At 44.7% G+C, this 14,858-nt stretch overlaps 1 protein-coding gene across 1 annotated transcript; it reads left to right on the top strand.

The window, feature by feature from the left end:
• Nucleotides 1-9,178: 9,178 nt before the first annotated feature.
• LOC119178402 (uncharacterized) lies at nucleotides 9,179-14,497 on the top strand. Its single transcript, XM_037429603.2, has 2 exons — nucleotides 9,179-9,321; nucleotides 11,728-14,497. The coding sequence occupies exon 2, from the start codon at nucleotides 11,741-11,743 to the stop codon at nucleotides 12,713-12,715; it is 975 nt and encodes a 324-aa protein (XP_037285500.2). The 5' UTR covers nucleotides 9,179-9,321; nucleotides 11,728-11,740; the 3' UTR covers nucleotides 12,716-14,497.
• The last annotated feature ends 361 nt before the right edge of the window (nucleotides 14,498-14,858 follow it).

Below are 14,858 nucleotides of genomic sequence, written 5' to 3'. Positions count from 1 at the left end.
TGAACATGCCAAAGAGTAAAAAAAATTATTTACCTTCTGGCACTTCTCAGTGGAGAGGCTGCGTCTCTAGTTGATGGTTTGCAGTTTTCTGATGAGAATTACGAGCATGCAGTCACTCCTCTGAAAGAAACATTCGGAAGACAAGATATTTTAGAAAAGCCATACATAAAAGAACTAGCAAACGTGGAAGCAGTGAAGAGTTCAAAACATGTACATGGATTGAAAAAACTTTTCCAGAAGTTGCAAGTTCAAACACGAGCACTGCAGTCATTAGGAGGGGAAATGTATAGTTACATCGCAGTCGTTACTTCTGTTGTGAAATCTGCGCTACCGGTGGATATAAGGGTTGAAACGAACATAAATGAGATAGAGAGAGATAGCAACCAACCAGGAACGACGGAGTCAAACTCAACGTTAAGAGAGAGCATGCGCAGTTAAAAAAATTATAGAGTTTTCAACATATATATACGCAGCATAGATGAAACTCGAAAAGAAAAATTCGACGTTACCCAGTCACCGCATAGCACGAGGTAGGCTAGAACATCTGCGCTTCAAAGCACCTCGATGTAAAATTGCATCTTCTATGAGATGACTGGACATTACACGGAAGATTGCAGAAGAATCATCACGATGGAACAGAAAAAAGAATCCTTGCAGCGGGAGCGAAGGTGCTTCTGATGCCCTAGACCCCACCAATGTTGCGCTAACGTGTGCTGCAAGACATGCAAGGGGAGGCACGTGACATCCATGTGTCGACCACGTGCGCCTGCAGGAAACTCAGCTTGACACCAAAGCGGCGGTGATGAGCACGTACGTACTAGCGAGCAACCTGAGCGGTTAGACACCAGCAAGTCCTGTAACATGCACGCACAGCAGTCTGTAGATCACAAGCGCATACGACTGCAGACAGCCTTTAAATAAACGGACGAAGAAGACCGCGAGTGCTACACACAGATTTCGCTGGACAATAGGAGCCACAGGACATTCATCCTCAAAAGTCTGTCGGGGAGACTGGGGTGCTAAGTAAAAAAATCCGAAGGGATCACTGTTGGATCATTTGGAAGAGAAGGAGAGATGGAACTAGACATGAAAGTCGTCGAAGTCAACGTGAAATAGGAACCTACATCGAAACACGTCACGATTGAGGCGTTGGAGATCGAAGTTATATCCTGCGACGTACTACCATTGCCACCGTTGACAATGCACGAGAAAGAAAGACCAATAGGAATTTGTTTGGCTGAAGACAGTAAGAAAATGGGCAATTAAAATGAAAATCTGGAAACCAATATTAATTGGAGCAGAATATTACTCGGCCGTAGTCACTGGTCGCATTTGCTAGATTCATCCAAGAGTAATGGTGATAGAAACGATGTTGAATGGACAGTACAAGGTCCTGTAGAACTTCATTGTGTACTACTGAAATCATCGACGGTTATGATGCACAGGATCAGTGCCAAGTCTGACATGGTCGTTGAATAATGGCAAAGATTCTGGGACTTGGAAACCATGAGAATCAAGGAGAAAGCAATAACAAAGCTGAGCTATAACCACGTGCTAGAGTACGTCCGACAAACAATAGAGTTCGAAGCAGGAACATACCAAGTGCGGTTACTACGGAAGGAAAACGTAACGTTGGGCGACAATAGCGCCATTTCAGGGGCTTATTCAGGTGAGGCTCATCCATTACAAACTTATCCAGGTGACAAAGAAAAAAAACAAGGATAAAGATGACCTCCAAGCCTACGACAAACTTGTCCGAGAGTACTTTGAGCAAGAAATAGCAGAAAACGTCGAAGAAGCTGTCAGATCAAATATACAGAACAAATGTGTCGACCATATGCCGCATCAGACAGTAATCATAAAAGGCCGAACAACGACAAAAATGCGGATAGTCTTTGATGCATCGTCAAGCCATAACTCAGGGGAATCCCTGAACGACAACTTCGAAAATGGGCTCAACCACAACCCCGACATCACAAGTTTGCTCTTGAACTTTCGACAGCACGCGATTGCCAAGTCATTTGATGTGGAAAAAGCATTTTTACAGATCGGAATAAACAAAAATAACCGACACTCCCTGCGATTTCTGTGGTGGGAAAGGATGCCAAGCGAACATATGCCAAACCCGAAAATTAGAACATGGAGGATGACGAGGGTAACTTTCGGCACCACACCAAATAGCTTTCTTCTAGCGGTAACAATTCATCAATATTTGAATAAATTTGAAGAGAAATATCCTGCAGGCAACTCCGTAAAAGAATTCACGTCGATGATGTCTTACTAGGAGCCAACAAATACTCGGCATCAGCAAAGCTGTACAAAGAAGCAAGGAACACTTTTCATAATGCATGAATGAATTTAAGGAAATGAAGTACAAATGACGCTGAGCTAAGAAAACTATTCGACGAAGAAGGCAAAAATTTAGATCGAGGAGTCAAAAAAGATGGACAAATCAAGGTTTGGGGACTCAAATAGAATTTCGTTGACGACGTGTTGAGCTTTCCCAACACTACATGGTGAAAGGACATCGATATGAGACAACTTTCAATACGACAAGTTCTGCAAGCTACGGCAAAGCTATACGCCCCTTCAGGGTTTTCGACACCATTTTCAGTTAGAGCAAAATTATTGCTGCAAAGAATAAGGATGGAGAAACTGCAAAGGGACGACACAATATCAAGCCACCACCGGTCAGCTTAGAAGGACTGGTCGGAGGAGCTTCAGCCCTTATATCACTTTATCATTAGCAGATGCTATAAAAACAGGCAAGCTGAAATGAAAGCATCGACCCTTAACGTGTTGTCCGATGCAAGTCGAATGACGTATGGAGCAGCAGCATACTTTCTAACCGAATACTCCGATGGAAGCAATGAAGCCACCTTAATCATTGCTAAAGGTAGAGTCGCTTCAATCAAAAAGATTACCCTTGCAAGAATGGAGTTGCTGGCTGCCACCACATCAATCAGATTGCCCAGTCATAAAACTGTGAATTTCGTCAGGAAAGTAAGGAGCGTTCAATTCTGCACTGACTCTTGAATTGTACTATACTGGGTAAAGTGAAAGAAGACGAAATACCTGCTTGTTCACAACTGTGCAGCAGAAATCACGAGCAAGTCTAATGAGAATCACTGGAGCTATGTTGAAAGCGATGAAAATCTTGCGAATTAAATCACTAGAGGCATGCAGATGAAATAGCTCAACAGTGAAATATGGTTGAAAGGGCCCACGTGGATCAAGAACGAAAAACAAAAGCCTGATTATGACATCGTAATAGAAACGGACAATGATGACAACAAAGACAACGAGGAAATCGTGGCAAGTTCAAATGCCACCACGAGCCAAGAAAATATAATTGATGTGAACAGGTTCGAATCGTACAAGGAAGCGTTACGAGTTAAATCAAGGGTGATGCGTTACATTGGAACTTCCAAGAAGAGAAAAGAAAACAGGTTCTCTTATAGGAGAAGAAACGGACCAGGAAGAAGTGTTTGTGCTGATAAAGCAGGAGCAGAAGACGTTACAAAATGAAGTGACACGAAAGTACGACAACATGAATCTGTACAGCACAAACATCTTCGAAGACAGTCAAAGTGTCCTAAGAGTGAAAGGGAGGCTCCAGTGTAATGATTTGAGCTTTGATGAGAATCATCTTATTTTTTTGCCAAGAGAAAGTCACTTGTCAAAACTCTTAGTTCTTAAAGCTGTACTGACAAAAAATTTCGGGGGTGAGATAGCCTGCGGGGTCGATTTTCGTGAACATTTGTATATCTTCTGCAAAACATCAACAGCGAAGAAACTTTAAATTAATTTTGAAGTTTGCGTGAGCGACCGACTCCGTAGCGCTATAGACAATCTCGGAGGTGACCCCGAGGTGACCCCCTACTTCCCTCACGTCACCACGCTGCGGTCAACAAAACAAGTTATGATGACTTCATAGGCGCCATTTCGCTTTTGCCTTGTTTCTTTCCGAAGTCTATATTTCTCGCCGGCTGTTTGCGAGTGCGCGGCCGTGGCGCACGCTTAGAAAGTTTGGGTTTAGCGACATTCCAGTTTCGTTTCCTATTCGAAAGTAATTCTTGATGCGGACCGTGTGAAAGTGTGTCACAGTTCTGTGTGCAGACGTGGTCAAGAGCTGCACACGCTAGGTGTCGACAGTTGCACCCAGTTTTTGGAACTCTCTCAAACCGAAACTGAGACTGATTGATAATGACGGGCCTGTAATTATTTACCTGACGCGTGCTGCCGCAAACGATGTGTCGTGTCATGACTAACAGGCCCCCAGCAACGCATTGCAGCAGAAAAACGCGAGGCCAAAGTTTTTGTGTCAGTACCCCTTTATGCGTATAAAGAAACAATGCTCGGTGGCGAGGCGGCAACATTGACACATTTAAGAACGAGGTTTTGGATTCTTCGTGATCGAAAAATGGTGAAATATGTTAGAAAAAGTGCATCCCATGTAGGAGGTTTGATTGCAGACCAGTGACGCAATAAACTTCACCACTAACGGGTAACAGGATAACGCAGACAAGGCCATTTGACATAGTTGGTGTGGGCTTTGCTGGACCGCTGAATGCTCGAGATGAGAAAGGCAGCGATATTACAAAGTTCTATACAGTGACATTTACGTGTGTAGTAACAAGAGCTGTACAACCGGAGTTGGTAAAGAGGATGTCATCAGAAGCATTTATACAAGCCTTCCAAATATTCGTAGCTAAAAGAGGATTGTGTAAAACAACTTACAGCGACAATGCAAGAGTGTTCAAGAAATCTGAGAAAGAGATCAAGAAGATATTAAAGATGGCAGATGAAATGGTGAAACAGTGCACAACTAACATGAAATTGAAATGGAAGTTTATTGCAGAGTTAGCCTCATGGTGGGGAGGATTTTATGGAAGAGTGATCAGAAGCTTTAATACGTTCATGGCAAAAACTCTAAGAGCTCGACTTATGGGTGAAAAAGAACTGCGGACTGTGGTTGTTGAACAACAGGCCTCTTACTTATGCGTATGACGATCGTAACGAGCCCCAAACTGTCCCACAGGCGGATGTTATAAGTGGCAGGCAAGCAAGCAGGAAGACAACAAACTTGGAGAATACAGTTTGCTGAATTACTGGAGTGCAAGAAAAGAGGCCATGATGGTGTGGTGGAAGAGATGGAAAAGGAAGCACGTGGGGGAGCTTAAGTGTGCCAAGAGAAAAACAGAAGCTCACACAACAATAAAAGAAGGATATGTACAGCCATGAGCACCTTTAACACGAACGCTCCGCCGCGTGTCCTGCAGCAGTTTGATTGACGCTGACACCAAGTAGGTTCGGGTTATGTTGCCAAGATGCTAACCATACATGCCGACATACCATCCAAGCCTACCGAGGTATTATCTCGGAAAAAGCGCCCGGTACTTCACGGCTGGCATCAATCTAACTAGCCCTGGCCACGCATCAAAGTGTTCAAGTTAAAGGTGCTGACGGCTCTAGTTCTGCTTGGAGAAGCGCGAAAAAGAATACAGTGGCAACGCTGCAGGGTAGAAGACATTTTCCCAGGCAAAGATGGACGAGTGAAAACATAAACATGCTTGCTTCGGACATCTGAAGGAAAACTCGTCAAAAGGTTGATTCACCAGCTGCATTCGCTCAAAGGCTGCTTTGGTTGAGTCTTGGCCGGCGGGAAGATGTAGAAAACAGATTGAAGCTGTAGCTCGTAGGCGAAGAAGAAAAGGTGGCAAAAGGCACACTTTGTACATTATTTGGAGGCTGCTTCTGCCAACAATAAATGAAGATGTATCGGATATGCGGTCTTTCTGGTCCTTCTTAAACACCGTCCCTTAGGCCCTACACTTGATGAGGCAGCATCGAAACAGCACTTCAGGTGAGTACAACTCTCTGGTGTAACAAAAATACTTCAGTGGCACGTATAAACAAGAGAACATAGACACGATGCCACTTACATCAGTTGAATACTCTCACAGATCTTGAATCGCAGATGGAAACAAAAAGAAAAGGAAACACAAAAAGCACTAAGTTTGAACACATTCACATATTATTTGCACTAAGTTCGAACAGATTCACATATTATTTGTGACGAGAGAGAAAGCAAAGTTTTATTGTACACTTAACTTGCACATACACAAACGAAACACTGAAAACAAGTAAAGACAGTCTGTACTTCTTACAAATGAGCACCAAAATCTAGTTTATCACTGTGTATCTGAATGTTACAATTTAAAGGGAACCTAAAGTGGATCGAGTTCATCACAATTCAGAAAATACCTGTATTCATGCGTAGAGTAGGTGATTGGCTAATACGGAACAACTGAAAACTTCAGCTGGCCCCCCTCCTCCCCCCTTACTTTGAAGAAACGTGTGTGCCATCGCCAAAGGAAAGCCTCTTCGGCGGTGTGTTTGCAGGTGCTGATCAAGGTGATTCCACACAATGAGCCACATTTTAGGGTCTGCGAGAAGTGCTATATCATAGTTATATCACTTCATCGACTGCATTAAAATCTTCGGAACTTGTCATGTGTCGCATGCCCCCACAGTAGCTCGGGTTGGCATCAAACTTTCTTGTATGCTCATTCGCCTTGATATAACATTTGGCAGTTGTCGAAGAAGTGTACTCTGACGTCTTTCCTTCGCAATACAGTTTTCTTTTCGCAGATGACGGCAAAAAAGTGTGTTCTAATTTCCGCATTAATTGTGCCGTAATCGTTCGCACGCCTTCTGAGAGAGATGCCCTGCAGAATGGGTATTAGGAAACCCTTAATAAGCATGCAAGTGAAACCTCTTTGCGTGGTACCATAACTATAGTCTAAAAAGAATTCGAAGCTGCAGTCCGTACGTTTCAAGGTGATCTCTCGACCACCTGTATCGGCGCAGAAATCAGTGGAACAGTTTGGCACAATCTACATGAAAAAAAAATAAACTCGGCGTGACTTTACACCGGAGTCCCACCTGTTGAACGTGGCGAAGTGGTCGTATCCTTACAGCCAGCCTTCCGGGTCGTCACATGGTGATCCACGAAAAATTGGTAGCTACCTTGGTTGTTGTATCAGCATAGTTGTAGTCCCCACGGGAGCTGTCGTCATCGATGATCTGGTCGCCGTGACTAGGATCTTCCTGGCCCTGTTGGTAGTGGTCCCAACTCTGGCGCAAGGAGTTTTTTTTTGCTCTAGTGGCATTCTTTGTTGCCTGAGGCTAGCTTGATTATCCGCGATGCCCTTAGTGCCTCATTGAGTTGGGCTTGTGTCACGGCTTTTGGACGGCGTCCTGAACATCAAGAAACCAGAACTTTTATTAGATGTTATTTAATTCATTCTACAATATGATGATTCACTTGATTTATTACGCGCAGTTATTGACTTACAAGAAAATGACGTAGCAAATGCACTTAATCCTTCTGTAAGTACTTTGTCACTCTATAGAGGACGTGGTTCCACGTGTTTGCACATGACAAAATAGTTGGCATGACCTGTTAATGACGCAATTATTATACGAGTATATATCCCGGATTTTTTAAATTACATACATGACAACATGAGCCATAAAAGCATGTTGTCAATAGTTATTCCTATCTGTACTTCACTCTCACACAACCGGATCTGTACTTTCACACCTTTATTTATTATGCGTATGTAGTTCACACCTTCTCGCAGCTCCTTGTGGCTGGTATTTCTATACATCCTGCCGTATCTGCGGTTCAGTTCACAAATTCGGTTACATAAAACACTAATTAACTGCTGTGTCACTGGACACATTAGGCAGTGACTAACAAGCTTTACACATCGGGGATACAGTCGTGAGCATAGTATTTGGCTCACATACATTGTAACATAGTAAATGTACCGTTTCAAGTGATTTGCAATGTCATCGATGAAAAGTGTAAAGCGAGTGAATAAGGAACAGCCTTTCGATCACATACTGGTGTTTTCACTTCGTGTCTTATTCACCCAACACGTAGAAAGCACTCGTCTACGTTGAATGATGAAGTTATCAGCTAGATGTTCGAATACCTATAAAAAAACACTGCTGTGAAAACAGTAGCTGCTTCACAGAGCTTGGAGATTTGGAAAAATAACAGGTAAACCGTTAGTTTCTTTGAAAGTGTAGCTTTGGCAGGCATGAAAGTTACTATTACCTACAATGTAAAAAACAAAGCAAGCCAAGCGTTGAATTAGGCACAGTGCTAATTGAATTTCATTTCACGTTTGACAGATTGTCGTTACCTAAATTTGACCCTGGCTCCTCTAACCCATCCCCACTGAACAGCTAGGATATGCAGCGCGCGTAAGCTTTTGTAGATCCCCTGCAAGGGGAAAACAATAAACGCGGCCACCACAACGACAGGCATGGCATTCCCCGCGAAATGCAACCGGGCCACCACACAACACAACAATCTGGTCACTGCAGAAGAAGGGGCAGGTGGAAGGGAAATCTGTGAGTGAGGAAGGGCGAGGGGGTCCCCGGAGGGGAAGCGAAAGAGTGGACGGGCCAGTTTGGAAGTATAAGTTTCTAAATGAGGCCTAGACGCTTTGACCGGTGCAGCTATGGGAAGGGTGTATGTGAGAGAGCACAACAACAACGCCTTTGTCACCTCCTCTCACCTAGGACATCTCTCCGCGCCCTCTCGGCTCTTGTCTTCCTCTCACGAGAGGGTTCCCCAGCCAGGGTAACGGTGGGAGATCCCCATCGCTGCTTCCAGTGAAAGGCAACCTGTACGTCTTCCTCTCGCCCCACTGCTTTCTGGTCGCGCGCAGCGTACTGACCCATATTCGTGGCCGAACCCTTGTTTGCCCGCTCAGGAAGAACAAGAAGAGGACAGGGACTATCCAGCGGCCACTGACTAATAAATGAGCCACTTCACCCAACACTGCCACAAACAAAAGCACATAAGCACAAGAAGACTCTTGGAGTTCACCCACGCTCTTTCATTTCTTCGTCTTCTCCTCTTCTTCCTCCGTTTTCACCGCGCGCAGCCAAAGAAGTCCCCCTCTCTCTTCCCGGTGTATTCCGCGGGTCGTTTTGGTCAAGTGCGACGGAGGCGCACGAGTGAGTTGGCTGCCTTAGTTTTCATTTAGCCCGTTATCCTTTCCCTTGCCGTCGCCCCGCCTGCTGCAGCCCTCGCCACCACTGGAGCGTGTTTTGGAGCGTGTTTTGGGATATAAAAGTGAATGTGGTGCCGCGTCTTGCCACGAAAAGGAGTGTGAACGTCTTTACTGCGGTGAGGTCTACCACGACGGCATTGCTTTAGCGAAAAACATCGGAGAACGGTTTTTCTCGGCTCTCTCGTCCGTCTACGTTTTGTGCGCCACTCGACGACCGGCACGAGTGAGTACATGCCTGTGCTCGGCCTCGACGCTCGTCATTTCCCAAGAAGCTGGTGTTCAGTATGCTTTATCTCTCGGTGAAGGGCACTATAAAACTGCGATGGCTGCAGTAGTTGTTGTGAACGGAAGAACGCTTCGACTTCATCACCTTACGTTAGGAGTGAAGGTCAAAGGAAGGGAGTGTTGCTGCAAATTGGCAGGGAAGGCAGTTAGAGGTAGATGCATGTACAGCTATAGAAGTTGAAGTACGTGAAAGTCCGTATCGCTAGTGATGCATTTACCCAAATACACTATACTTTTTCTACTTGTAGTGTATGGCTCATGCTGCGAAGGGGTCGCGGGTAATACCAAGGTTGCCGGAGAGGCCCCGCAGGTCCAGCTTTACACTTCACTGGGCCAGGCAAATTTAGCATGGATAGGGACAAACGCAGCTACGATACATCGTGGTGTGCGCTGCAACTCTTGTCTCTGAGTTCCCCTTGACTGTTGTGCACATGAATGAGTGAAGCTTCGGCCAGTCCTCGTTGTAGATGAACGGGAACGAGAGTGAGGGGATTTTCCGCTTGTCGCATCTTAAACATCCTTCATTTACGGTCATGTTTTATGGGCGGCGTTGCCGTAGCTCTCTACAAACTTTCAAGTCCGAGATCGAGTGCTTTTATACTACTGTGGCTTCCACAACGGAAATCAATCAACTCAAACAGTTTCGCAACTGAGAGTTTGCTCCCTGTATTGTAGCTTTAGTATTGAAACAACGAACATCAAATTTTACTTATTTTCGGTTTCGGTTATGCGATTTTCCATGCAACATAATTAGGGACCAGGTTTAAGTTACAATCTAAAATAATTACTTTTTGTGTCCAATATGCACACGTGTCCAGCATGATGATATTGATTTGATATATGTATTGCAAACTTGGAGGCTGTTCAAGCCCTAATCTATTTTTCCTGTGAATATTTGCACAGAAAAGGCAAGTTAAGGTGACGTTTCAAATGCTGAAGGTAACGTGTGGGTGATTCTTAGTTTTTCCTACAACGTTGTGGTCCGGAAGTGAATACAATATCTCGTTGACGGAAGAGACTATTACTTACAACTATACGAAAAAAAAGAGCCGTAGCGGCGATTGTTTGATGTTTACTCATACATTTATATCTAGATAGTAAGCAGCGATAATAATCATCAGTATATTTAAAGGGAATCGTAACCATTATCTCCCAGTGAAGCATTGCGTCTAAAACCCACAGTTATACTCTGAATTATGGGAATATTTTGGCCGAAAGTTATTCTTGACGTTAAGCAGAATACAGGGATTGCTAGTACACTTTTACGTGCCTCTAGTAGCTTTCTATCTGAGTGCAGTACATCAACAACGCGCGCTTTGTTCACCAAATACCCACCTTAACATACAAGTTGGCGCAGGATACACTGACACCCAGAAGCACACATAGGTGGGGTTTTCAAAAGATTTGATGAGAACAATAGCAAACACATTGACACAACACTACGTCAGTAAGCGTGTTTTATTCTATTATCCATATAGATGTTATTGCGAATATGCTCGTATAATCTCGTAGTATTGCAGTTCGGTGCTGAGTTGGAATACCTATTGAAATGGGTGTTGAAGTGCTAAGACATTGGACTTCAAACATTCTTATTTCGTACACTATAATTCATTTTATTTCTTTGTGCATGACATCTATGTGTCATTACGCAGGAACGTCACACTGCGGGTAACTGTGCTCTCTGTAGTTGATGTCATCGAGACACACTCATGTTTGAAAGAAGTGTGCGCTGTCCAAAGCGTAACAGACCGTGCACCGTACCTGTCGCAGCAAATTATCATTTGGCACTCAAATTATCATTTGAGGGTGGACGCAGGGTAGTTAAACAGTATAGATAAGTTCATTGAGATCAAGGATAGCTCGACTATTGAGAACACGCAGGGTAGATTGTCTGCTGGCGAGTTCATTGAGAACAAGGAAGTCCAGTGAAGTGAAGGAGAAGAGGTAAATTATGTCGACGAAATAGGACCTCTTGTAAGAATAAGGGCATCATTAGATATCTGAGTTTCCGTAAAACAGTTATCTTTTTGGAGACGTGTTCTCGTTCTAGAAAGTTAGTTTTGTAAGTAGGAAATCGCTGTGATAAAGAAACACAGCAATTCCTCGTGAGTAGTTTCTGGTACCCCGATGGACCGACGCGGCGATATGCTCTATTGCACGTGCGATATTGGTTCAGTTAATAGTAAGTCTGCGTGGGTAACTTCAAAGCTGTGAATTCATTATTTGTGTTTATAACGTAAATAACAGAATCCATCACGCCAAAGTTTGATCTCGACGCCTTTTGAATTGCTGTTCTATGAATGTTAGCATTCAACGCCCCTGTTGTTTCTTCTCTCACTTGCAGAACCACAGGAAATATGAAGTCCCCAGACTCCGCAATAGTGGGCCTCGCCCTGTGCGCTTTTCTACAGCTGGCAGTCGGGGTCCTCACGACCTTTCCGGGCAGCAGCAGCGGTTCCAAAACCGTCTTCCCTTCCTCCTCATCCTCCGGTCCAAGGCGAGACGCTTCTGGATCCATGCTGTCTCGCTTCTCAGAAGAAGAAGAGATGTACGCTGACCACGATCCTGCACCTTCCATAAGTTCGGGCTCCACAGTCAATTTCCCGGACTCTAAGGCCTCGAAAACCGGTGCCTCTTCTTCTTCGGGGACCCACAGTGGAGGAACTGGTGCGAGCGCCTCATTCCCGAGCGGTGGCAGCCGGAGTGAGGAACCAATCACGTTCGTTCCTCGTGAGGGAAAGGCCATTACGTTTCAGTCCTTCCCTGGAGGTCCCGGAGACCGGGCCGCCGCCAGTATCAATGGTCTTCCACCCATACACCAGATTCCGTTCCCCGGAGGCTTCAACGGCATGCCGAAGGGTGCGTCACAGGGACTACCGGACGCCAGAAGTCTCCTGAGCTCCCTTGTGGGACTCGGAGGCGCTAACGCATTACCAATGTCTTTCGGCAACGTCAACGTTAGCGACATTGCTGCAGCGACAAACAGGGTCGCCGACGAGCTCTCCAGAAGCCTTAGAATGGATGTTCGGGCAGTATCGAAGGCACTCGCCGTCGGGGGTGCAGCGTTGGGTTCTCTAGTCTTCCTCGGTGGCATGGCAGCCATGATGATGTCGGGACTGGGTTTCTTCAACTACCCCGGAATCTACGCGGCCTATCCGTACAGCACGACGTACGGCACGGCCTATCCTAACCAGTACCGTTCGGCGAAGTCTCTCAATGGCGGGACTCAGGGAGACGCTAAGCGGCCCGTCAATCCCAACCTCGTGCCAGCCATCAACGATCTTATTGGCAAGCTGGCCAAGGCAACGCAAGAGTTTGGCATGCCTAAGTAAACCACTCCTTCTACACTGGCATGAGGAAAGATGACCTCAAGTGCGAAAGAGAGATATCCATAGTTTCGGAATGCGATTTCCTCTATCGCGTAGCGTGAAGACGCTTCCTGATTGTTCACAGCACTTGGCAGTCGGTCGTTACTATTACATTTAGAGCAATGGTTTTCAATGCCACTCAATCGTTAGCAGCACCAGTTTTCGCTTGATCTATCGATGGCGAAAGAGCGATGGTTGTCTGTGAGCTGACAGCTGGCGGTACACTTTTCGGGTGATACTAAGAAGTCCCATATTTCATGTAAGAAAAGGGAGATGGTCCGCACGAAGCCGCCATAGCACAGGTAGTATGGAAATTGACGCGTCTAAGTTGCTGATGAAATAAGAAAAATCATCTGTTCTCAGGTACTTGTTTGTCAGTGACAGTGCAGAAGCACCACTCTTGGTAAAGTTTTGTTTAATGTTTGAGAAGCCATCTATCTTTTTATTGTTTTTTTAGGCAAAGCACCCGGCAAGGCGAAATGAAGAAGATGGCAAGAGTTAAAGCTAGCCACTCGTTCCTTAGAAAGTCGCTCTTTCTGCGTTATGAAAACCACTTGATTGAGTTAGCTCATCCTAATGCAAGAGAGAGGATAGCGACAGTGTCTCTTTAGCTGTTCTAGCTATTTTTTGTTTGTTGGTAAGGCTCTCCGCACAACGTTTTTGCGTATTCGAGCCAACGAGCCGACCTGTTTTGTATTTTACATTCGTAGATGGTGAGAAGTGTTGTTGGGTTGCAAGTAACCGGAGAACTAGACTGCTTGAGATTTAAATGCGAGACTTGATGACCCTAATGGAGTGCACCGGCCCTCGGCGCGTGCACAGTACGAGGAACTGACCAGCTCATCGGGTCAGTAAGCTCCGCAAAGTCGCGTAGTGACCTACAAAACTCTGATTGCGTATGGAGCGCGCAATTCGCTCGCAGAGCAGATTCTGTGCGGGTTTTTCCCTGTCCCTTGCTTCCTAGAAAAGGCAGCTCGACCGAGCGGGATGGTCACTCACTTGCATTGTTGAGAAGCTCACAACCTTCAAGGGGCTCCTGGACTTTAACATAGTTTAGGAGAAAGAAAAAAAAATAGATTTAAAGGGAGGCTTGCAAAAACGTCATTGGCTCTAGATAGACAAACACGACACAATTCATTTGGCTGTTTTAAGATTACGTGTTCACTTGCAGCTCATCAGCTTGTGGCTCACACTCGCTGCCGTCTGTATGAAAAAAAGCAAAAAAGTTGATGTCCAATGTAAGCATTCGTTCACTTTGCGTCAAAACGATAAAACGATTGCGAAGTTTGGTCAAAAACCTCCGTACTTGTTGTTCAAATAATATATTTTAATATGAAAGTTTTATATACGACCAATGATGGACGTCTAAAATAGTTTTTTTTTGTATTTGAACAATACTCAAGGGCACATACAGGTGGCACGAGCCAGTAAATGCGCTGCTTCAGCTGCGCATGGCAGGTGGACGACGACCTTTTAAGAATGTACCTGTGAAGGATGTAGCTACTAATGACTTGTTGGAATATTTTTTTTGGTAGAAGTTTGTGGGCGTCATGTCTGTTGGTCTGCCTGACGTTCGACAGCTTCCTAATAATGAATCATCCACGGCACATCTTGTTTAGTCATTACTTATTTTTGGCCTGTGGTGCGTGCGCCCTTGGTCCTACGAGTTTTCTGACGCGTGCCTTTACTGTACATTGACGCATTATTTATTTGTTTTGCTTTGCAATAAACTTTCTTCTGTGTGCATGGCAACGTCTCTCGGCTTACAGAAATTCGCAAAAAGTTTACAAACGTTCATTCGTCGTGAAAGCTGGTAGAAGCGAGATTGCTCCAGCATACATGCTAACACATACACCTTACTCTGATTCGTAAAAATGAAAACTAAAAGCGAATAAAGTGCGTGATCCTTTTAATTACAGGGGGGATGGGATACAGATAGATAGTGCCTTTACGGAACATACAAATAATAAAGCAAGAGTGGGAAAAACAAAGAGCTATTCTACTGCAAATGACGCAAAATGGAAAATAAAGTAAGTAAAATAAAAATATGAAGCTTAACAGTGCTGAGAATGAGAAAACATACGATTTAGAAATTTACGCAGATGTT

Source organism: Rhipicephalus microplus, chromosome 1, assembly GCF_043290135.1.
Source record: "Rhipicephalus microplus isolate Deutch F79 chromosome 1, USDA_Rmic, whole genome shotgun sequence".
In the NCBI taxonomy this organism is placed as follows: Eukaryota; Metazoa; Arthropoda; class Arachnida; order Ixodida; family Ixodidae; genus Rhipicephalus; species Rhipicephalus microplus.
This window is presented reverse-complemented; position numbering and strand designations above follow the sequence as displayed.